The 25,331-nt window shown below is 38.7% G+C and overlaps 1 protein-coding gene across 25 annotated transcripts in view; it reads left to right on the plus strand.

Annotated features, from left to right (window-relative positions):
- DDX60L (DExD/H-box 60 like) overlaps positions 1–25,331 on the plus strand; it is a 172,421-nt gene that overhangs the window by 119,002 nt on the left and 28,088 nt on the right. For 20 of the 25 annotated variants that reach the window (XR_002521877.2, XM_031663984.1, XM_021938142.2 and 17 more), the window contains 8 exons: positions 4,301–4,405; positions 4,927–5,055; positions 6,889–7,013; positions 9,982–10,143; positions 14,823–14,988; positions 16,308–16,460; positions 17,973–18,077; positions 24,791–24,991. Coding sequence is in view for 24 of the 25 variants with exons in the window: in XM_031663984.1 (XP_031519844.1) it covers positions 4,301–4,405; positions 4,927–5,055; positions 6,889–7,013; positions 9,982–10,143; positions 14,823–14,988; positions 16,308–16,460; positions 17,973–18,077; positions 24,791–24,991 (1,146 nt within the window). In the remaining variant the exon portion in view is untranslated. Of the gene's footprint in view, positions 1–4,300; positions 4,406–4,926; positions 5,056–6,888; positions 7,014–9,981; positions 10,144–14,822; positions 14,989–16,307; positions 16,461–17,972; positions 18,078–19,087; positions 19,521–21,569; positions 23,185–23,875; positions 24,205–24,790; positions 24,992–25,331 lie in introns of those variants that run through there. The other 5 variants (XM_021938144.2, XM_031663988.1, XM_021938145.2 and 2 more) reach the window with 5 other exon arrangements.

Raw genomic sequence — 25,331 nt, forward strand, 5'->3', positions numbered from 1 at the left:
CCCAAAGTTTAATAACTGGAAAGGAAGTAATGGAGAGTTCTAATTTGGGTTCTTTGGTTAGTCTATTCCTTTTCTTTATTTACAGACATTATTGTTTCCTATCTACTGCTTCTTAGTATCTATTTCTGTTTTCTACTTCTGTGAGACTAACAGTGCCACCACAACTGTATTGGCACTCCTTGTTCATGTCAGAATCTCCCATTACCAAATGGTCTGAACAGGGAAGAGACATTTCCTACTAACATAAAAATCGGAACATAACTTTTTTCATGGTGGACTGATAAGATGAAGTTTTTGGAGATCTCACTTAAGGCCCTGGATTATGAGTGTGGGAAGACATTAATTTCTCTTGCTATTCTCTCCTCTTTTTCCAGCGTATCTCTGTTATTAAATTCTATAGGTTCAAGTTGCCTTGTGAAGATATAGACATTAGCCAATAGTTGGTCCTTTTTTTATTACATTATGTCCAAAATTGTGCTGTTCCATTTATCTTCCTAAAACATAATTCTGATCCTCTCCTTATTCTACTCAAAATTCTTCAATGTTTCTCCATTGGAAATAAATTACAGACTTTGTAGCTTGGCATTCAAGTCTTCTATAACTTAGACTTTCCTCAGCTTTTCACTCAAACCCTAGCTTACCTAAAGCTTTCATGCTGTGTGCTGTACCTGGAATGCTTCATTCCAGATGCCAAACTCTAAGTTTCCAGATTCTATTCATCTTCCATGTCTTTGCTTATGTGGGATTTTTTCCAGAAGTCTTTCTATGATCTCTCCACATGGAATTAATCTTCTTTTCTGATAATAGGTAACTTATTATTTGTACTTTTAAAATGACACTAATTATGTTTAGCCTGCTGTTAAAAAAAAAAATTTTTTTTTTTTGCTTTCATGTCTTCTTTTTCTTATTAAATTACAAAACTGTTAATGAAAAATTTTGCACTTTTTCACCCCTGGATTACCTTATAGCTAGCTCATAGTGCCATGTGCACAAAAGTTGCTCAGTAAATATTTGTGGAATGATGATTGCCAACGTGTGTTGAGAATTTACGTGGCAGGCACTTGTTAATATTTATTTGTATTTCTCTTTTAACCTTCACAACATCTTTATAATAAATGTACTATAATTGTTCCCAACTTACAGATGAGGAAAAAGAGGGCTAGGGAGGTTGTTTAACTAGTCCAAGGACTCAGTTAGTAATTGTCAGACTATAGTACAAACTCAGAAGTTCTGGCCCCAAAACCTAATGTTCTTAATCATAGTGTTATACTAAATAATTTATGGATTGAATGCATGAGTAAGGAATTAAATGGAAATTACTTCGTAGACTCTGAGCTATGGTGATTAAGGGCACGTAAAACTCACTTAAAGTGATTCTGTCTCCCAGAAATTTTCAAGCATAATTTTATTATGTAGTTTTTTCTTGGCTTTGTAATGACTCATTCCAAATGGCATTCCTGTCCCTATCCCTCCCTATTCCCCTGACTCAGTGCTTAGGGAATAGATATATGATAAGCATACATCACTCTTTAAGCCTTCCAATTATATTTTGATATCTTCAGCATTGAATTCTCAGCAAGTTTTTAGTTGCGTAGTATTTTATAATGTTTTAATGGTTTACTCTGCTTAAAGTGATTTAAGGTAAGTTACCTTTAAGCATTTGTGAGTACAGTGGCTGGAGTTCTTGGTAAGATCATCATTTTGGCCATGTGCCTTCCTCTATTCTCAGTAGCTATTAATGGAGTAATTGGAAAGCAACAGAACCATTACAGTGTGTTCTGACCCTGTATGACTTCTGCAGAGCTGTGCTGTTGTATGAATCTTCTCAGCTCTTTACTCTGTGATACTTTACTTTTGTATGCCTGGGGACAACTAGAGAGACATGCTTTTTAAAATGCTTAGACAACTGCTTACATCTGTGAGGTGTGCATTTATATAAGACCTTTCTTTGTGCTCCTAAGATAGCAATAACAATAGCAAGATGGTCTATCCAAATGAGTTTAGTATTCATGAGATTACATTGAAATTGTTCAAACATGAGGGGAAGCAGAATACATTGAAGCAACAAGAGAAGAATGTAAAGGAACCTTCTAACCTTGGATTTATTCTCTGTAACACTCATGGAAATAGCTTTGGAAAGGAAGGCATGGGAACAGGATGAGTGAGCTGGCTTTAATCCAGCTGTGATGAGGGATCACTGCAATCCATATATGGCTTGTTCCTGGGCTAAATGAAGAGCTGCACAGCCTTCCTACAAATTATGCTGCCATAAAAGAACAGCTGCTCAGTGCCCTAAGAGGCTGTTGGCACCAGGCAGTCCTCGAAAGAACTACTATCTGTCTCTTTCTGTGTAGTTCTGATAAATTCTTACCATATAACTTTTTAACTTATTTTTTATTCATTTTATTTAATTTTTTTTTCAGAAGGAGCATTGTGGTATGATATGCTTTTGTTTATGAATGAAGAAGTACAAACCAATATAACCATATAATTATCTTTTGTATATTGTCTTTCTGTATAATTTTATATATTATCTAGGCCAACTTAAGAGATGCCAGTTAATTACATGTTGTGCAGAGGAGAACAAGTGAGTTGGATATATCCTTTTAGTGATACAGTTGACAAACTGATGAAAAAGAATACTTGAAAGTTAATAATCAGTCACTATGATGGATGGAATACTAAAAAAGAGCAAGGCATTTTAACAGCATATTATATACATTATATCATTTAATCCTCACAACAAATCTGTGGTGTATTCCCGTTTTAAAGACAGGAAACCAAGGCATCCATAAAGGAAGGGAGATGCTTTGAAAATGAATCACTGTTATTCTAGAGACCAAAATAGAAGCATAGCATTAGTATGTACTTGGTAATTCTTAGAAAACTCTAACTACTTAAGTCAGCAATGGCTTCATTTGTAGACAGAATATGTGGTCACCTACAAGATGCAGTTTATGAGATGCTGAAATCCTCACCTTCTGAGATAATACCGTTACTAGTGTGTTCAAATGAAGTCCCTGCCAACTAGCTAACTTCATAAATTCAATCTGAGAATTGCTAAATGATGATTCTTTATATTTATGTTGCATAACATAGAATAAAAAGAAAATCTTGCTCTATTAACCTTTGGAATCTCACCACAGTCTTGAAGGCAAGCAATGAAGACATTGTCATTCTCATACTGTAGACAAGAAAGTCAGAACCCCAGAGAGTAGTGATTAGAGCTGTGATTAGAACCCAGATGTGTGGCACAGTCCACCAAACAGCCCTTCTTTGCTTTCTGAACTCTATGTTTAGTATTTCCAATCTTCTAGGAACCAGTAATAGGTATTTTTTAAAGGAAGGGTTCCTTCCTCAAATAAGTTTGGGAGAAATGTGATGTCCTATCCTTTTCTTGGAGATTCACAGTGCACATGAACACAATGGAAACCTTCACATAAAGATATTTGGTTAACTTGTTTAATAGGGTCTTTCCCATAGATTTCTTATGTTTAATTTTCTTTCTTGGTGTTATGGTTTAGATGTTGCTTTATCCTTTTTGTACATAATAGATTAGAGGAAGTGGTGATTGAAGCCAGAGGAATATAGAACACAAAGGTTATGAGGACAGAATTTGTTCTTGTACCCTACACAGTGCTTTGTGTGTAACATCAACAGTATTTGTGAGAGGAAGAGTAGTGCATGAGTTGTAAAGGCTTAAGACAAAAGCTGATCAGTAAGCAGAGTAGCCATCAGGTAGAAATTTCTTTGAGTATCTGAAGGTTGTCTGAGGGTCTTTGTCCTTATAAAGTTGATCCAGTTCTTATATTGGATTTCTAGGGGCAAAGCTTTGTCTCTTTTTACATGGCTTGGTAGCCATAAAATCATCTTCATCACTGAACGCATTTTAATGTCTATTTCAAAGGGATATTTCAAAAAGAAACGTATTCTTTTTGTCTAAACTGAGGCTATTCTGTAAGAGCTCGTATTTTCCAGCCACCTGGTACCCTCACTGGCATTCTAGGGATGTTTCATAAAGCAGTGTTAGTTTATTATCTAGTGCAAATAGTCTCAGGAAATAGTACTGAAACTTATTAGTGGACTTCGGAGTTTTCCATTTCAGCAGGTTAGGAATGCTGCTTTGTTAAGATTTTATTAACAGATCCTTGCAGAGGTGAAGTATTACAGTTGATTGCCTTTTAATGTCCCTGGATTCATAGATAAAGACTTGAGGGTTTAGCCATGAAAGATAAAATAAAGGAAATATAAACATTGTAATTTTATTTGTTCATCCATCCATTAATTTGTTTATTCACAGATTGAAAAGTATGGATTCCCACCTGATCTTATCCTCACCCCTCAAGAAAGCATCCAGCTTTATGACACAATGGCTCACGTCTGGGAAGCTTGGCCCAGGGCTCAGGTAAATATAGAAATATATATTCATCAAAATGAACTTTAGTTAATGCTATTCCAGAATATAGCAAAATTCTCTTGAGGCAAGCACACGTATTCTCTCTATTTGCTGATGCTGCTATTTTGAAATAATTAGTAATTTTTTCTTTTTTTCAGACATTCTTTGTGACTTTATTATTGTATGTAGCGTGGAATATTCTATAATTCTTGAAAATACTTCTTCTTTTAGCTTTTGCGATACCATACTACTTTAACTGTGTTTTTGGAGTTATATTCCTTCATTCTCTTCTCTGTTGGTTTTCATCTTTTCATCATCTGTGCCCTGTATTCTTTCTTTTGAAGAGTTCACCCATCGTCATAGGTTTATGTGTTAGAAATTATTGGGAGGTGAAAAGATTTTCAACAGCCTCTGTCCTCAAGGAGTTTGCAATTTGGTTAAGGAGACAAGTAAACTTAAATACATCATTGTATCTTTCTTACTATAGATTGCATAGCTTAGCTTAATTTTGTAATAATTTTCCCCCCAAGGAATTGTGTCCAGAGGAATTCATTCTTTTTAAGAATAAAATAGTCATTAAGAAGTTGGATGCTAGAAAATATGAAGAAAACTTAAAGGCAGAATTGACAAATTGGATTAAAAATGGCAAAGTGAAGAAGGTAATTTTCACACTTTCTTGGACAAAGTTTTGCTTAATTGTTAATTGTTTGGAGTTGCATAATAATTTAGCTAATAACTGTTTTGTAATCTTTTCATTCCAATTTTTGTTTTAGTAATTCCATTTAAACATGTTATACAGTGACTATGAGATAGAAAATAGGAGGAGGGAACTGATTTCATTTCTTAGCTCAGTGACCTTTAAAACATGTGCCATAGGCTTTTGGTTTCTTCAGGTAACAGCTACAAACAGCTAAAAACAAAGAACCTTTAACTTTAATAGGAGAACCAATGTTGCCAAGGCTTTCACAGAAGAGCAACTGGCTCCAGAGGAATGATAGTTAAAATCAGGAATTAGTAGAGGGGCTAATCTGAGTAAGTCTTGTGCAAATAAAAATATAATTATTTAAAAATAACCAATCTCTGAAACTCATGTACGTGATGATAAACGAGAGAATATAAATATACTTGCAAGAGGCTCAGGCAAATTTATAGATGACAGACTCATAGGTGACTATGCTGAGAAACAAAGATATCCTTGAGCATAACATTGATGGATCTTTGGTTCTAGTTTGCTGACTGATTGTCATGTTAATTTGCCTTTTTCACTCTGGTGGTGAAAGAAATAAAGATAAAAATGGTATTGGTTGGCCAGGTGTGGTGACTCACACCTATAATCCCAGCACTTGGGGAAGCTGAGGCGAGTGGATCACTTGAGGCCAGGAGCTTGAGACCAGCCTGGCCAACGTGGTGAAATCCTGTCTCTAAAAAAATACAAAAATTAGCCAGGTGTGGTGGCTCACGCCTGTAATCCCAGCTACTCTGGAGATTGAAGTCGGAGAATCACTTGAGTCTGGGAGTCAGAGGCTGCAGTGAGCAAAGATCATACCACTGTACTCCAGTCTGTGCAACAGAGGGAGGCTCATTCTCGAAGAAAAAAAAAAAAAAGAGATATTGATGTTAGGAAGTATTATAAATAATTTAGCCTATTTGGCACAGAATGCTGTGTTCCATTAAGTGTTAATCGGGGAAAACTGAATACCAACGATGTCCCTATTTGCCACCCCTCAAATGATAATTAAAATGAAAAATAACTTTGTCAAGAAAATGTATTCATGATAGCACATAACTATTTCATCAGATTTTCCATTGTATATTATGTAAAGGAATTTAATGTTAATTTTCCTGATATAAAATAACATTTATTTTTTTCTGATTAAAAAAGAAGTAGATGCTGTTTATAAAAAATTATAAAACATGGAATAGTAGGATAAAAGTTACCACCCACAATTTCAGCAATATCTGAGGTGAACAACTTGTTACACTTCTATTGATCATTGTATTTTGTGACTCATTCATCTCTTGAATTTTCAGTTACGCATTATAAACATGTCTCTATACTATTACAAATTATTGGTAGACATAGTTAAAACTTTTTCTTTTTAATTTTAAGAGGTTCTTTTCCATTATTGATTTTATATATACTTCTTAACATATTTGGTTATCTAATAATTGGAGAAACCTTTGTCACTCTACCTGCAACAGTTGAAACAGCAACATTTTAGGAACATCCTTATCCTACTGACTTATTTCTAGTGCCGACAAAAAAATCATATATTTTATATCTTTTGTTGTCTATTCTTTAATATAGAGATGTTTGTGACTCTGTTGACTTTTACCACTACTTGATAATATATTCTAAAAGGACCCACCCAAAACTATATATGAAAAATTCTTCTAATTTTAGACAACAAAATAATTCCTTTCTTTCTTCTGTTTCCGCAAATTCTTTTTTTTTTTTTTTTTTTTTAAATAATTTTAACTTACTGCTCTAGGTCAAAAGAGTACTGAAGAACCTTAGTCCGGATTCATTGTCTAGTTCAGAAGATATGGTAAAAATGTTTCCTCTTCTCGTTGAAAAGTTAAGACAAATGGATAAGTTGCCTGCAATATTTTTTTTGTAAGTAACTGAAACTTAATTTATCTTTGTTTATATGTTAGAATTTTTTGTTTGGTTTTGTTTTCAATTAGTCTCATTTATATATAGTGGTTAGAAGTAACCCTACTTTTACTATTTTGTTGCATTTTAGAAAAATAACATAGATTTTATTTTTAAAGAAATGAGTCAGTCTTCTAGGTCAATCCTTATAAAATTTTTCATCGTATTGCCCTCTTAATTCCTTGACTCTTGATTTTTAAAAATGTTTTTGGCTTTCCTAAATGTTTTTTGTAAGTAGCTATCACTAACTTTAGAAATACTCCTATAGGAACTAAATTGAAAGCATTCATAATTTATTGAATGGTTGGTTTTTAATTTATAGCTAAGAAAACTAAGCCCAGAGGCTTTCCTTGATATTGTGTGGTATAATAAAAAGACCTTGAGTGGTATTTAGCATCTCTCATTGATTAAGAGAACTGAAGTGGGACACATTAAGTGGGTGACACTGTGTACCCTGGACCCACTCTAATAATCAGAACCAAAAAACTTATTTAGCCCAGAGAATTTTAAATTCTTTTAACTATGAAAGTTTTGTATAAAATAAATTCCCAGCACCTTGATCCAATGGTTATGTGAAATTGTTTACAAAGATAAATACACAAACACATAGGTGTTGTAGATATGTTAAATGGTCGCACTAAGCCACATGTGTATTGTTATGCATCCGAAGTCCATGCTGGTGGTCAGTAACTAAAAGATGATGATGAGAGAAGTTAAAGAGTAGTATGACTGAAGTCACAAATGTGGGGAATTACAAGAAAATTTCTTCTTCTTTTGTGCTTGGACAGAGTAAACAAATGAGGTATTCTGCCAACATGTTATAACGTCTATCTAGATTACTTTCCAGTGTGGCTCTGAATTTTAGTTAGAAACAAATGTACCCCTATATGTCACTGAGGAATGGCTGAAAGTATGACTTTGGGATAGGAATCTGAATAGAAACAGGATTCATTATTTATGCACTTATATGCATTTAATTTTTTAAAATAATTTTTAAAAAGTTATTTTAAATGTTTGGGAATGAGATCTTTAATGGAGTTTCCAGTTGTCTTGAAAGTATGCTACAGAAATCCTAGGTTGAGTCCACTGCTTTGTAGCTCTGGAACATTGAGAACTCTATGACAGTTGGTTTAGACTCAAGCTGGGTCAACTTCCCTTCCTTAATCTGGACTCTAGAAAAACACATGGTGCTGACAAAATGCATGATTAGCGACTGGTGCCCATGTAGAGGCACAGTTAAGAGCCCACACTTTGGGTCAAATCTTAGCTTAAATTCCAGCTCTGCCCTCCTTTGGCTATGTGACTTCTGAAAATCTATTTAGCCTCTTGCAGCCTCATTTGAAAAATAGAGATAATAACTAATTCATTGGGTTGTGATGTGGATTAAATGAGGTAATTTATATAAAACACTTATCAGTAGAAAACATGACTGATTGAGGCCCATTCACTAGCCTTTTTTTTTTTTTTTTTTTTTTTTACACTGGACTCTTGTCATAGATTAACAGAGGGATTAAAAAAGGAAAATTAATTCTAGATGTCCTAGGTTTGTTTGTGTTAAAGCAGTAAGAAGAATCGTTTAATGCTGTCATTTAGGGTACTGTTTGCAACCAGTAATATATGGGTGTTGCATATTAACTTGTATTACTGTGAACAGGGAGGCAGATTTAGAAGTGCAGTTAGACATATAGCCTCTGCTTCAGTGAGCTGCAATTGCACTACTGCCTTCCAGTCTGGGTGACAGAGAAAGAGCCTGTCTCAAAAAAAAAAAAAAAAAAAAAAAAAGCCTCTGAAGTTGAGGCTGAATTGCCCGGGTTCTAATCGCAACCTGACCAGTTACTAGGCTATGTGACCTTGAAGACGTTTTTAAATTTCCTTTGGCATTTACTTCTTCATCTGCAAAACAGAGATAATATTACCTTCCTCATAACGTGGTGGTAGAGATTAAATTAGTTAATATATTTAAGCCACATAGAATAGTGCCTGGAACTTGGTCATTGTTTGCTGTTATTACTTTTGCTTTTTTACATACCAAATCTTCTTACCATGCGTAGTAGACTGTGACTTTCCTAGCCTTTGTTTCTTCAGTGTACTCATTGAATGCTGATCAGCTAAATAAGATTTCTTTTCGAAGTCTGTTTTCTAAACATGCTAGTAAACCCATGGCCTCACAAGTAATATTCGAAAAAATTCTATGGTGAACTCAGCCTATAATGAGTGTAATATTACTGGACATTACATATATTGAGCCAAAACATTTTTTTCTAGCAAACTATATGTCAAGATGATAGTGGTAGATGGACATGTGATATTGTCAAACTCCCCAGAATATTTGAAGATATTTATTCTGAGCCAAATATGAGTGACTGTGGCCTGTGACACATCCCTCAGGAGATCCTGAGAACATGTGCCGAAGGGCTGCAGCTTGGTTTTATACGTTTTAGGGAGATATGAGACATCAATCAAATACATTTAACATATACATTCGTTTGGTCCAGAAAGGCAGGACAACTCAAAGTTGGGGAGGGAGGCTTCCAGGTTATAGGTAGATTTAAAAATTTTCTGATTGGGAATTGGTCGAAGTAGTTATCAACAGAAAGGGATGTATGGGTTATGATAAAAGGTTGTGGAGACAAAAGTTTTACCATGCACACAAAGCCTCCAGGTAGCAGGCTTCAGAGAGAATAGATTGTAAATGTTTCTTATCAGACTTAAGGTCTGTGTTGGTGTTAATGCTGGAGGGCATAGGGAGGTATGTAGAACCCCCACTTCCCATTGTGGCTTGAACCAGTCTTTCAGTTGAAATTTTAGAGTGCCCTGGCCTAGGATGAAGTCTATTCAGATGATTGGGGGGCCTTATAATTTTGTTTTTGGTTTACCAATATGGATGGAAACATAGTCTTTTCAAAGCACTATTTCCATTTGTTTTAAGGTTTAATAATGGTGATGTGGAAAAAAGAGCTGGAAGTGTGTGCAGTTTTCTGGAGAAGATAGAGACAAAAAGCCATCCCCACACTGAATGTCATAGTTATGTCTTTGGAATAGATGAAGTACTTGAAAAAGTTGTAAAAATGGAGAAGACACAAAAAAGGTGGTAAGTATTAATGTTTACTTGAACAAATTGGCCCCTAAGGACTTAAAATATTTATAAGACACTGTCAGAAATGTTTAGAGACCTGAGCCACAAAGGGGTTCTTGTTATTGTTATTGGTTCTTGTTTTTGCAAATAGAGTAAATTTGGGTGGGAGGATGGGAGGAAGGGAATCCCTCTTATACGTGTAGATAGATTTCATTTAGGAATCAGGAGAGGTGGGACTGCGGCCTGTAAGCCTAAGAATCAACTGGGCCTCCTAGGAGGCCCTCAGCCTACTTAACCATAACCTGTATCATGCCCCAGGGTACAACCTGGAGGTTTCCTGGTCTGTAGAACACTTATTCACTATTGGTGGGAGTGTAAATTAGTTCAGCCATTGTGGAAGATAGTGTGGTGGTTCCTCAAAGACCAAAAGACATAAATACCATTCAACCCAGCAATCCCATTGCTGAGTGTCTACCCAAAGGAATATAAATCATTCTGTTGTAAAGATGCATGCATGCATATGTTCATTGCAGCACCAGTCACAATAGCAAAGACATGGAATCAACCTAGATGCCCATCAGTGATAGACTGGATAAGAAAAATGTGGTACACGTACACCATGGAATACTATGCAGCCATAAAAAGAATGAGATTATGTCCTTTATAGGGACATCGATAGAGCTGGAGGCCATTATTCTTAGCAAACTAATGCAGGAACAGAAAACCAAATACTGCCTGTTTTCACTTATGAGTAGGAAGTAAATGATGAGAACACATGGACACATAGAGGGGAACAACACACACTAGGGCCTATCAGAGGGTGGCAGGTGGGAGGAAGAGGGAAAGAGAGGATCAGGAGAAATACCTAGTAGGCACTAGGCTTAATACCTGGGATTTGAAATAATCTGTACAACAAACTCTCATGACTTAAGTTTACCTATATAACAAATCTGCACATGTACCATTGAACTTAAAATAAAACATAAAAATAAAAGAATGACCTATAGATGAATTGCCATACCAATTGTATGCGTGGGGTAGAACTTCACTGCTGTGATTTTTTTTTTTTCCTTTCTCCCTAAGGTCTGATTAATTCTGACAGTTCTATGGTCAAAATATTTCTTCTCTCCCTGCCATTCTCTCCGTCCTCACTTACTGGCTCTGCCTTGGTTCAGGTCCTTGCCATTTGTTATTTGGGATTCTTTGGAGTCTTTCTCATGTGTAATGTCTTGTTCCAGGTTCACCTCTTCCAATGTTATTGACGTACAGGTGCTGGTCCGATTGTTCTGTTTTGGGATTCTATAATGGGTGTTGCTTTTCTGGCCAGAAACCTCTGTGGCCAATGTCACCTTTGCTGCATATAGCCAGGCATGCTAGCTGCAGAGGGGTGGGCAGCTCCAGGCACTGGCACAGGCACCAGCTTCCTGTGAGGCTGGGGCTGGACCAGGCATACCGCAAGCAGCTTCCATGGCTGGCACTGAGGAGCATGGTGGTGCCCAGAGATGGCAGGAACTGCAGAGCCTCAAAGAAGTTATCACAGCCCTGGCTTGGAGAACTCCTAGGTCTGGGCTCCCCGAAGGTCTGCAGCTCTTCTCTCCTTCTCTCTTCTCTCCTGCTTGTCACCCATAATGTGGCAAGCAAGGGGCGTGTTTCAGCCCTGTTTGTGTTATAGCTCTTTTAGCCCTGCCATTCAGTGGATCCCAAGTTCTTGTCCTGTGTCCAGGAAGAATGAGGTACACAGACAAGTGGAGGGTGAGCAAGGTGAAGAAGAGCTTTATTGGGAGATGGGACAGCTCAGAGGACACCTGCAGTGGGTAGCTTCTCTCTGCAGGTGGGATGTCCCAATGAGTGTTGAGCTCTAAGCGGAGAAGAGACCCTGGAGTGGGTTGCTCCTCTCTGCAGGCAGGTAATCCCGTCAAGTGCTCAGCTCTCAGTGGAGAGGAGACCCTGGAGTGGGTAGCTCCTCTCTGCAGCTGGTCGTCTGTTGAGTCCTCAGCTCTTAGCAGAGAGGAGGCCGTGGAGTGGGTAGCTCCCCTCCACAGCTGGTTATTCTGATGTCTGCTCAGCTCTCAGCAGAGAGGAGACCCTGGAGTGGGTAGCTCCTCTCTGCAGCTGGTCGTCTGTTGAGTCCTCAAGTCTGGCTGAGTCTGAGGTTTATATGGGATTCAGAGGGGAAGAAGTGCGTGCGAATTGGTCCATGGGTAGCCATGGGCAGGCCTGGAGAAAGCACCGTAAGTTCTCAAGCTGGTCCACAGGACTGGCAGCCCAGCCCCCGGGTTTCAGGCCTTCCCCAGCTTGAAGGTGGGACTTCACCAGGGACCCACTCCTTTCTGCTCAGAGCTTGTCTGCCTCCTGCTGCTGTTCATGGCACCCAGGCTGTTTGTGCCAGAGAGCTGCCTGCAGACCAGCACCGAGCTGCTCTTAGCCCCTGCCTTGGCCTCCCTCCCATGCTCACTGGTACTCAATGTCTGGAAAGGGCCGAGCCAACAGGGGGCTGGCATGTCAGCACTGTCCTAAGCGTGCACATACCTGGCTAGGTTGCGACAGCACCTGGGCTCAGCCTCAACTTTGCTCTGAGATTGGAGTGGGTGCCAGGAGCAGGGAGAGGCCGGGCAGCAGGAGCAGACGCTTCTGAGCCTGTGCAGTAGGGGCCAGGAGCAGAGAGAGGCCAGGTAGTGGGAGCAGGCGCTTCCAAACCTGCAGGGGCAAGGGGGCCTTCCTGGGCCCCCGAGAGTGCAGAGATGCCTGGGTCCACAGTTGCAGCTTGGGTGGCTGCAGCTACACCAGGGAGGGTGGGGCTTCTGCCCACTCCTGGCACCCAAGTGCACAGGGAGGCCCAGGTCTGCAGCCATGGGTTGGGTGGCTGCAGCTATGCCCATAAGGGCAGGGCTCCTGCCTGTTCCTGGCCCCCAAGAGCACAGGGATGCCTGGGTCTGCAGCTGCAGCTGCAGCTTGGGTGGCTACAGCTGTGCCTGGGGAATGCGTCTCCCACCCTGTCAACTTGGAAGTGGGCAGGACTTCCACCTATTCCCAGCTCCTGCTGGCTCCATGGAGGACACAGCCCTGGCCTCGCCTCCCACACTGAAGCCAGTGTCATGGCAGTGGCCGCCCCAGATTGGCCACTGCTGCCATCAGTTCTAACGTGCACATTTAGTTAGATTGTCCTACATACAAAGTTCTTCCTTCCGAATTACTTGGTAGAGTTGTTAAAGGGTAGGCACTCACACAAATTGCTCTCCACCATCTGAATCTATGTACTACACACTGCACCTACTTGGAGGGCCTTCCTTTCTGTTGGCTCATAAATCTGCTCATTTCCCCACATCTTTTGTTTTGAATCTGTCTTCTCTCTGAAGTTTATAATGATTCCCTCAAATAGATCTATTACCCTTTGTCTTTTGTTGTCATTCCACTTTGAATCATTAAAGCATTTGGATCAATTATAACACTGCATTGCAGTTGTTTCCATATCTTTATTTTCTTTAGATTGGGAGTTCCCTTAAAAGAACTACATATTCTTCTTTGAGTCCCCTAATAATAGCATATTGCCTGGCACGTAGTAATAGTGCTTCATAAACACTTTTGAAAGACTAATTAAACCTTCCCTCAACATTTGTCTTAGTCCATAACAAATTACCATAGACTAAGTGGCTTCTAAACAGAAATTTATTTCTCACAGTTCTGGAGGTTAGGAAGTCCAAGATCAAGGTGTTGACAGAGCTGCTTCCTGGTTCATAGAGAGCTGTGTTCTTACATGGTGGAAGGGGCGAGGGATCTCTCTGGAGGCAATTTTATAAGGTCACCAATCCCTTTCATGAAGACTTTGTCTTCATTACTTCATCACCTCCCAAAGACTCCACCTTCTGATATCACACATGGAGTTTAGGATTTCAGCATATGAATTTTTTTTGAGGGAGACACAAACTTTCATTCTGTAACAATATTGAAACAACTTTCATTGCCTTTCTCATTCAGACATTTCCTAAAGACTAGGGCAAGCTCTCTATTGATTTCACCACTGCTTTGATCTTTTTTCTGCTTGTTGGACATAGGAGAAGGGAAAAGTACCTGGGAGAGAGATGTTGAAGCTCCAGGTCTTCTCGGTGACTGATTCTCTTCAGTCAGTCTTTTTTCAGGACTAGAAACTACATTTCAAGTTGGATGTGTAGTGAACGACATTGGCCATGAAAATAGAGAGTATTTAATGGTATAATCAATTTTTCTCTTAGGCCTAGTCAGGAAGGGTCTCTGTTGTCAGTATGAATATTTAAAATACCCTTTTCTGTCTGGAACCCTCTTCATTAGACCAGAGTTAGTGGGATCAGAGGATGTGCCAACTCATTCTAGACTGTGCCACGCACCCCACCCCCTTTGCGTTTCCACTTTGCTCTGGCCGCTGCTCAAGAGATTCAGGAGCAGAAATTTTCCTGAGAAGAACTGGGTATCTGTTACAGCATGAAGGAGGAGAAATTTTGCAGAGAAAAGGAAGAAAATACAGGGGATTTTGCTGATGATGGGCTCTGACTGCTAGATGAAATGGTGGAAATATACATGAGGAAGGGGAGACCAAGTCAGGATTGATGGAGCTACTGTCAATGTCGGATGACCGAGCGAAATCTGTGGGGCCTTAGGCTTCTTGCTGTAACTGAATATGAGTTTTCATTACTTAAAAGTTTATTTTTTTTAAATAATAGCATTAAAAAAAACCCAAAGAGGGCTGAAAAACTGGAAAGAAAACTAATGTATAGAGCTGAATATATTAATTTCCTGGAGAATCTGAAGATTCTGGAAATCTCTGAGGACCACACGTATGCTGATGTCAAAGCCCTGCACACTGAGATTACCAGGGACAAAGGCTCAGTACGTCAGAGAATTATTAATATAATACTTTACAGTTGTGACATTTTATCATAGTGATTGTTTAATATCTTTGAACACTGAAATGACTTTTGTAATACCTTTGAAATATGATTATCTCTGTGTATTATTTTGTCTGTTTTGCAATGATTATCCCAATTTAATGTGCCGAAGTTCTATAGGTGACTCTTCCTTGCTCAGTGTGAATGTCAGCCTCTTATTTTATTTCACTCTATTATCCTGGATTAGTTTATAGCCTGATTCTAGAATTCAATTCGATATATTTTAATACTGGTCATGTTTGGGTTTATATGACACAATATATTTTAAATAATATCAACTGAAAGTTTCAATTTCAGAGACCTTCTATATAACATTCAAAACATTTTATTAAACACATACTGAAATATCCAAGGATAGTATGGCATTTAAACATTTTTTATTATGCAAGTAATTTATGTCCATTGGAGAAGTACTTGAAAATGGAAAATAAAAATAATGTCACAGCTCACAGAGACTCACTGTTCTATCAGATATTTTTTTCTATTGCCTGTAGTCACAAGCATGTCCACACTCACATAGACATTCCGTGTATTTATTTGTTAATAAGATAGGCCATGTTATATACAAATTAGTCTGTAATCTCCTTTCCTCTGTTACCTATTTATTTCTTGCCGACAATAGAGCTACGTTATTATTTTAATAGCTTCATAGTGTATATTTATGTGGATGACTATAATTTATGTAACCAGTTGTCTTACTCTAGGCTGCATAGGCTATTTTTATTATTTTTTCTTGTTCTTGTAATACGTTTTTACCTTTGACATCTTTGCCAACTGCTGGATTTCCTCCTGAGGATACATTCTTAGAAGTGAGGCTGTGAGGGTATGGACATTTTAAAGGGGTTGGATATGACTTCTGAGTGGTTCACAGTGAGAGGTAAGAATTCTCTGAGCATCTAGAGTAGAGATCTTGCTCTGCCTTCTTGGAGAAGTCTCTCTCTCTTTGCTCGAAAATCTTAAGGTTCCAGTAGAGAACTAGTCTCTCTCTCTCAGGCAGCAGAAGATCCTGGGCATTTGATCTGCTGCTCCAATAGCATCTTCGCCTTTGGTTTATAAGTGCCTCTTTTCTCAGATAGTCTGTTCACAAAAATGGGCAGATTGTTTCTGTAGTCATAAAACATGTAGATTCAGGGTTGAAGGGAAGCCTCATTGTGTGCAAGATGTAAGTGATTTGTTCATGAAAATGTCCTTTGATTCTGATTGAGCTTGAAATTAAATAAAATACATGATCAATTGTTTTACACTTCTCTCTTGTTTTAGACTTTGGATAGGGTATTAAAACGAGTGCGATTAACAAGAAACGGCAAAGAACTGAAGGCTTTAGCACAAAGGGGGATTGGATATCATCACAGCGGCATGTATTTTAAAGAAAAAGAGTTCGTTGAGATACTCTTTGTAAAAGGGCTTATTAGGGTAGGTACATTTCTTTGCGTTAAAAAAATAAAGTTGTGCATATATGATGCTGGATACCAGTAAAAGGTAAAAAATTATACCAGTTGTTTTTCTCATTTAACCAGTGTCTTTTTATTACAACTCGCTGGACTGTTCTGCTTCTCCGTCTATCCCATTTATTAGAGGAGTTTAAAAATTATTTATACACTGAAAAATAATATTTATAATGAAGTAGTATAGCTGTGGTATCACCTCATGTGATCCACCTGCCTTGGCCTCCCAAAGTGCTGAGATTACAGGTGTAAGCCACCACACCTGGCCAGAACACATTTATTTTTTTTAATGGTACTCATTATGGTTAAATTCTAAAGTTTAGTGATTTGAGCCTTTCCTTTTCATTGATGAACTTTTAAAGATGAGCAAATAATGGGTTGAATTTGGATGGGTTTATAAATATCAATTAGAAAGTCTTTTTGCTTACTCTGCATCATTAAATAATTGAAATAATTATGGCACAGGTTAATATTAATGTATTTGACAGGAAGAGAGAGCAGCTATATGCACCTAGCACTAAATAGGTGATTGGGCACATAACTGATATTAAGAAAGTAAATAAGGAAAATGTAACTTTATTATGCTTCAATTAATTAGATCAGTTATCTGTTTGGATAAAACCTCCATAAACAAACATGAGAATAAGAGAAGGTGGTTGTCCAGAATATACATTATTACCCCATCTTTTTTTTTTTTTTTGAGACGGAGTCTCGCTCTGTCGCCCAGGCTGGAGTGCAGTGGCTGGATCTCAGCTCACTGCAAGCTCCGCCTCCCGGGTTCACGCCATTCTCCTGCCTCAGCCTCCCGAGTAGCTGGGACTACAGGCGCCCGCCACCTCGCCTGGCTAGTTTTTTGTATTTTTTAGTAGAGACGGGGTTTCACCGTGTTAGCCAGGATGGTCTCGATCTCCTGACCTCGTGATCCACCTGTCTCGGCCTCCCAAAGTGCTGGGATTACAGGCTTGAGCCACCGCGCCCGGCCTTATTACCCCATCTTAAGGAAAATTTGTATGGTAGTTCTTCATTCATTCATGCATTTATTGGACACATGTTTATTGTGCATCTGCTGTGTGTCCAATACTCTTCCAGGTGTTGAGGATACAGCAGTGGCTGAGAGAGATCAATGCCCATGTCCTCATGATACTTAAGGTCTTAGAGGGACAAGTAAACATGGTTATTTTAGAAATGATGGTGCAGGAAGTCTTTTTGTACATTTATATAGAGATCAGAAAAAGCCTGCAAATGGAGATTTGGAGAAAATGATTTTAGGGTGAGCAAATGGCAACAGTTAGGATACTGAAGTAGCAGTGTTCTTTGAATACTCAGGCAGTAGCAAGAACAATGGGGCTAGTATGTTAGTTTTAATGACATGTGGTTTATTAAAGCTCTAAGAGTTGTTCAGTGACTGGAGTGGAAAATAGACCTTGTCTCCTTATAGAGATGCTATATTGTGTATGAACTCTTCTTTTTTTTTTCCTAGGTAGTGATGGCTACTGGAACACTTGCCTCAGGGATCCACATGCCATGCAAATCTGTTGTGTTTGCTCAAGACTCAGTCTATCTGGATGCTTTAAATTACAGACAGGTAACTCTCTGACTCTTTAACTCCCACTGCTGAAGGCTGAGTGTGAAATAATGAACCATGTGGCACTCGCATCTGGTAACAGGCTACAGCTTGTGTCCTTCCTTTTACTTCCTATGTGGCATAGCGTTTTTGAGTTGAGTGGCCTGAGATCTTGTTGCTTCATATTGTGTGGTTTATCTGTTTCACTATTTTCTCACAGTTAGCATTTATTGGCTTAATAATCTTAATGTAGTTTAGTTTTTAGTGTAGTTTTTATGTTTCTTGAGAAATATACAGCTGTTCTGATTCTTGATCCTTTATAGTGCTCATTTATTTTATTTTTCTGGGAGTATGTAAAATGGTCTGAAATTCTTTGCATTATCTGTTTCCTTTAATTTGCCTTTCTCTGTGTGTGGCACTTGGTATTATCAATTCCGGGGTCTTTTGGGAATCCTGTCATTTAAATTAGGTAGGTTTTGACTTCCTTACTTCAAGTTTAAGTATTGAGTATTTAGGAGCCATTGACCACCTGTTTTCCAAATTCCAAAACTTTAATACCATTCACCTTCTTGGGGGTCTCTGCTCTTTTTTAAAAAAATGTTTTCATTATCATTTTAATGGAATTTCTGGAGTGAGAAATGTTACTTGGAGGTCTCTAGATAACTTTTTAAAAATCAAGGATAAAAATATATCTGTCTTATAAGGTGAGGGAGGAAAGAGAGATAAAGAAAAACAAGTTTGAGAGTGAGAAAAATAAAAATAAAAGAGAAGGGCTATATAACAGAGATTTAGACACAAAGAGAAAGATGTTATATCTGAGCATCTTCTCATTTCCTTTTGTGACATCCTATATGTGGTACATATTGCAAGTCAAAGGGGAGAAAAATTACTTCCTCTCTACACACTGCTAAAAAAAAAAAACCTGACAATAGTTTTTTCCTAGTCTCAAAATATGAAAGATAAATTATAAAATATAAATTTTTTCATTTTGCTTATTCTTGAAATTTTCCTCTTTTCTTATTCAAATGTAGATAATGTGAACTCTCCTAGACTGGAATGTGAAGATTGTGATTTTACAGAGAAAAGGAGTTTATCTCCATTTCATGACGTTTTAGGATGTTGCTGTTTCACCCTTAAAAGCCATATTTTCCTTTTCTCAAGTATAGCTATGGACCATTTCACCTTTTACCATGTGCTGTTAGGAAAAACAGAAAGTCCCTGAGCTGGAATTTTTTCAGTCTTTCTCCTTTTCATGTAGTGAGCAAAGTTTCTCTGAAGGGACTTTTGTTTCCTTCAGAATTATGGTCTCCTTTTTTCTCTTCCTTGCCAAAATCACGTGTTTGGAAGAAATCCAACATCATTTATTTACTATGGACCATAATGAAAGTGGAACTACTTTGTTATCCTGCCCTAATGACTTAGCATTATCTCCTAGGACAGAATAAAATATATTTTCTCTGTGAATGGATTTTGTTTGTTTCTCAAGGGTCAGGTGGCAGGCCTTTCTGGGAATTACACCTTGCACTTAAACCCCTCAACAACCGCCTAATCATCCCAAATGTCAGGTTGCCCCTGTTTAGAGAAATGCACTTAAATCAGAAATGCATTTCCATGTTATTTACAATTTGTCTAGAAGGATGTGTCATATGATGAGAACCAGAAAATATTAGTTCTACTGCTTGCACTTTTGTACCAAAAGTATTTCATACATTTCAGTTTAGTCATGATCTTATAGCTACAGCCTTAGTTTAGCTGTCATTATTTTGACTTCACCTCAGTATTTTGACACATCTTCCAACTAGAAGTAAGCATTTACTATGTTTTAAACTTAAAAGTTTTAAAAAAGAAAATCTACCTGTGGATTTACATTTCTCACGCAACAGTTAAGTTATTATTTAGAAATATAAATAGAAAATTCAGTCTCCAAAGCTGGTTTCCCAGGAACTGACTTCAGTGACTTTGTCCAGCTGTTTCAAAATCTTGTTCTTTCTCTAGATCTATTTGAATAGGAGGCATGAAGCTACGCATCTTCCTTCCTTCTAGCTCTTTTTTGATAGAGGAATCTAGTCTCATGGGAGTGTGATTTTTCCTAGCACAGCGGGTAATACAGACCCCTGAACTATGTATTTTATATTAGGTCTTTAAAGCAAATAATATGCTTTACTGTGTTAATTGAAAAAAAAATGATGTGGATTTTCTGCTAACATGCTGTTTTCTCCTTTTGGTCTTTCCATTTTCTGTCGTTTAAAATATACTCATTTATATATTCCTTCAAATGGCATTTATTATGAGTCAAATACATGTCATGACCGCTCCTAGGTGTCTTCCTCATGTTACTCAATCTTCATAGGACTTTATTGCCTGTAAAATAAAGAGAATACTTCTTAGCTTCACCTTCCTGACTTTTCTTCAACAATCAAGGAGAGCAGATTACACAAGGCTGTGGGTAGCAGGAAGCTGTGATTATTAGAATCATTGGGAACAGCCACTGAGAAAGCTGCCTACCATAGTTTGCTGCCTGGGTCCTAATGAGTCACTTCTCTCCCATAAGCAAAAACACATTCACTGCCTCCCAGGGTCTCCAGAAGTCTCCTTATTGGCATAAGCCTGGGATTTCTCTAGTCATCAGAATGCCCTTTATTAAAGGGCATTGCTTTCACAGTCTCTTGGTATCCTTTCCTGGGCCTCTTCACCACCGTGTCAGCGTTACCTTGATTCTGCCTACATTCAAACCAGCCTGTTGCCCTGCCCCTCCCCTGGTGGCCTGGCTCAAGTCTTGCCTCAGATACCTATGTGCTAGATCTTCACAGTGCTTCTGAAGGAGTGTGTATAAGGATTAACATAGGGGAGCTGGTCCTAGATTCCCTAGGCTTAAATCTGACCTTACTCTTTACTAGCTGTTCAACCACGGACACGTTAGTTAATTTCTCAGGTGTCAGTTTCTCAATCTGTACGATGGTGACAATGATTATATTTCAGAAGGTTATTATGAGGACTATCTGAAAAATGTACACCACTCAGAACTGTGCCCGGCACATAGTAAGTGCTCGATGAATGCCAGCTGTTATTAATAGGGCCCTTTGCATCCTGATCACCATGTGATTTTTTAAAATATATATATTTATTTCTTGTTTTTTTCCTAGTGAGAACCTTCTGGTATAAATTGTTTAGTAACTGACCTCTCATTTCTGCTATGCCTTATTCATCAGGACCTTTGCTCTCCTTCTTCCTCCTAGAGACTTTCCCTTCTTTCCCCTGATTGAAATCATAGCCCCTTTACAAGTATCTGATTGAACTATCCTCATGTGTTTTCTTTGAAGTCTTGTTTGATTACTCTAGCTTTGGGGAAATGTGATTGCGCTTGTTCTCTCACTGTTCTTGTTATGTACTCTTGTAAATTCCATTAAGGAATTTGTATCTCAAATAACAATTAGCATAGGAATGACAAGAGATGCTGAAGGTATTTGTGGCACTGATGATTTCTTCTGTACAATGTGCATCCATCTATGCTAGGCTGTCATTTTCAGTTGTGGTGGTATAATGGAAACCATGATCACGGAAAATCTGCAGACATGAGGTGATTATTGCCAAACAGATGTGAGACTTCAGGTGAGATATCTGAACTGCTGGATCTTCCTTCACTATCTCCAGAATGGCTGTGATAATCACTACCCCACAGCCTCTGTAAGGATTAAGTGAAATAGGAAAGAGACACATTGAAGGTCCTTAATAAACATTTCCTTCTTCATTTACTGTGCACACTTTTTCACTCCGGAATCATCTTTAATGCTTTTCTCTCTCCTTTGCTTTTGATGCTTAATCTATTACAAAAGTCATCCAATTACTCTTCTGCAGCGGTGCCCTCAGATTTCTGTCTCACGATTTCTGTAGCCAGCATCCTCCTTCCTTCATTCTTTACCCAGGGCTATTATAAGAGTGTTAACAAAAGGACATGAGATCTGCAGAGGCAAAACAGAGTTTTATTTTCTGTAAAAAACAATCTGCAGATTGGAGAAACTCAGCCTTTACTGTATGTGAAAGTGGGCTCTTCAAAGAACAAAGGGAGGGTCTGGCTTAAATAAGGAAAGTTCTCAGCCTTATTTTCAGTCACATCCTTTGTTTGCAAATGAAGGATTCAAACTTCTTCTGTTCTGATTGGTTGGAATAGTTGAGCCCTGACTGAATGGTTTCCAAGCTCTGAACCAGAAGTTTCCATCAGATGTTTCAAAGAGCTAGGAGTGGAGATTTTCAACCATAGTTTATCTTAGCACCACCAACAGCAGCTGGTTTGGCTTGATTGTAGGAAGAGTCCTTTGACACCTTTACCTGTTTCTGAGAACACAGCGTGCATGACCACTCCCTCACCCTGCTGTGGCTACCTAGTTCTGTTTTAACTTTGAGCACCTCAGCCACAGGAGTCCATTCTGTCTGTTGGCCAGAGGCCTACTTTAACAGTCCTCTGGGTTATCATTTGCCCTTACTCTATTCTGTGCCACAGATGATGGATAGCATCATTTTTCTCCATGTCATTTTCTGGCAAGGGAACATTTGATGGCTAATTCTACTCTGGGATCAAATATAGAAATGTTGGCAATATTCAAGCCCTTTATCAACAAAATCCCTTTTGCTCTCTAAAATATGTATATTCTTATGCTCATGAACATTTGTCCTGATCAATCTAATCTTCTTACTGTTTCTAACCATCGTTCTAATCTCTGTCTTCTTGCTCTCTTCTCTGGTGTCATTTTTTTGCATGGGTTGTCTACCATGTAATCTTCAGGAATCTCATTTTTAGGATTCCCAGAGGCAGGCTCACGTGGTCCTTGGGGACATGACTTTGATTTAAAAAAAAAAAAAAATCAGGGATTAGTTGAATCTGCTACTTCTCAGTTGTTGGATTGTGGCTAAGTTACTTAAGTTCTCTGTGCTCAGTTTTCTCATCTTTGTTCTTCTTCTTTTTTTTTTTTTTTTTTTTCAAAATCACATTAGAAGTCCTTCTTTATCTTTAAATGGGACTGACAATACTCTCTACCTCACTGGATTATTATGATGACTGCCTAAAACTAATTTATACCAAGGGCCTAGCACATATTAAGCATTGAATAAATGGCTGTTATTTCTTCTGCAATTAGTTGGTCCTTGACATACCTCTTCCACAAAGCCTTTCAAAATGTTGTCCCTTCCAATAAGTTTACTTGATTTGTATCTCAAGAGGCTTAGGCACACTTTTTAAATTTAATTACTTTTAACTCTATTTGTTAAAAGAGTTAGAGAAAATGGCTTAAATAGGGAACAGTTGCTGTTGGTGGTGCCAAGTGTGGTTGGAATTCCCCACTTCCAGCCATTTGAAAGAAACATCCAGCAGACTCTTCTGGTTTGGAGCTTGAAACCACCCAGTCATGACTCAACTATTTCAACCAAGCAGAACTGAAGAAGTTTGAATCCTTCATTTGCAAAAAAGGGTCTGATTGAAAACAAGGCTGAAAATTTTCCCTATTTAAGCCACTCTCTAGTTCTATTCCTCTCTATCTTTCCCTCTCCCTCTCCGTCCCTCCCTCCCTCCCTCCCTCCCTCCCTCCCTCCCTCTCTCCTTCTCTTTGTCTGTGTGTGGTGAGAAAGAGTTGGGGGTATATGGACTCTAAGCTCCTTGAGAGCAGGTTCCATTTGTAAGTTTCTTTTACATATCATCTTACAATCCCTAATACAGTTGTCTGCATAATAGGGAATATCTGTTAACGACGCTGCCTCTGAATATGAGGAAAAACGCAAACTGCTTTTTCTATTATCTCACTTTCTAATAATCACTACAATCAACACAGAAGACTTCTGTGACCAGATGTGTGGGGATTTGTGCTCACCACCAAGTGAGCAGTCAGTTCTGCAGCTCAATTCAATTCCGCATTACCGACCTGAAGATAGCATCAGATTCCACACATTGAGGGCTCAGTCCCCAAGACTGCCTCCTCTTCAGACACCAGTCACAAGTCCGGTCCTCTGCAACTTATGACCAACTGGCTTCAAGTTGGGGTTTCCATGACCCCCTCTTTGGGTGCAGTTAACTTGCTGGAGTGGCTCATGGAACTCAAACACTTATGTTTATCAGTTCATTATGAAGGATGTTATAAAGGAAACAGAAGAAGAGCTATGAGGGCAAGGTATGGGTCAAGGGGCATGGAACTCCCATGCCGTCTCAGGCACACCACCCTCCCGGAACCTCCATATATTCAGCTGTCTGGAAGCTCTTTGAGACAGTCCCTTTAGGTTTTTATGGAAACTTCATTACACGGGCCTGATGAATTAAACCATTAGCCACTGGTGATCAACTTAACCTTCAGCCCTTCTCCCTTCCCCAGAAATTGCGAGGAGGGGCTGAAAGTCCCATTCCTCTAATCATGCCTTCGTCTTTCTGGTGACCAGTCCCCATCCTGAAGCCGCCTAGAGACTGCCAGCCATCAGCCAACTTATTCACATACAAAGATATTAGAGAGTCCGAGGATTTTAGGAGTCATATGCCAGCAACTGGGGCCGAAGACCAAAGATATATCACAATGCCTCGTTATCTCTTTGGCCCAGCCACACTATATTTTTTAAGTGCCATGTTAACATAGATTAGTTTCAGGACTAAATGCACAATTTAACACAACCCCGGATAACAAGTGTAAAGTCATAGATCTTTGGACTTCATAGGAAATTATTTGGGGAGGTTTTACATTGTGATTCTTTGCTGCTTCCAGATGTCTGGCCGTGCTGGAAGAAGAGGTCAAGACCTGCTTGGAAATGTATATTTCTTTGATATCCCATTGCCCAAAATAAAAAGACTCCTTGCATCCGGTGTTCCTGAGCTGAGAGAACAGTTCCCTCTCAGCATAACCCTGGTCCTGCGACTCATGCTGCTGGCTTCCAAGGGAGATGATCCAGAGGATACCAAGGCAAAGGTACCGTGCTGGACACTGCCTGAGTTCAGTCTTCATTACTGTCCTGGCTCTAGTCAGGTCTACTGCTCTTTTAGAAGTCTGTCTTGAGAAAGAAAATAAACTTTCTTTTTGTTTGTTTGTGTTTGTATTTGGAGATAGGGTCTCGCTGTGTCACCTAGGCTGGAGTGCAGTAGTGCAATCATGGTTTACTGCAGCCTTGATCACCTAGGCTCAAGCGATCTTCCCATGTCAGCATCCCGAGTAGCTGGGACTACAGGTGTACATCACCATGCCCAGCTAATTTTTATTTTATTTTATTTTTGTAGAGGTGAGGGCTCACTGTTGCCCAGACTGGTCTCAA

Source organism: Papio anubis, chromosome 3, assembly GCF_008728515.1.
Source record: "Papio anubis isolate 15944 chromosome 3, Panubis1.0, whole genome shotgun sequence".
In the NCBI taxonomy this organism is placed as follows: Eukaryota; Metazoa; Chordata; class Mammalia; order Primates; family Cercopithecidae; genus Papio; species Papio anubis.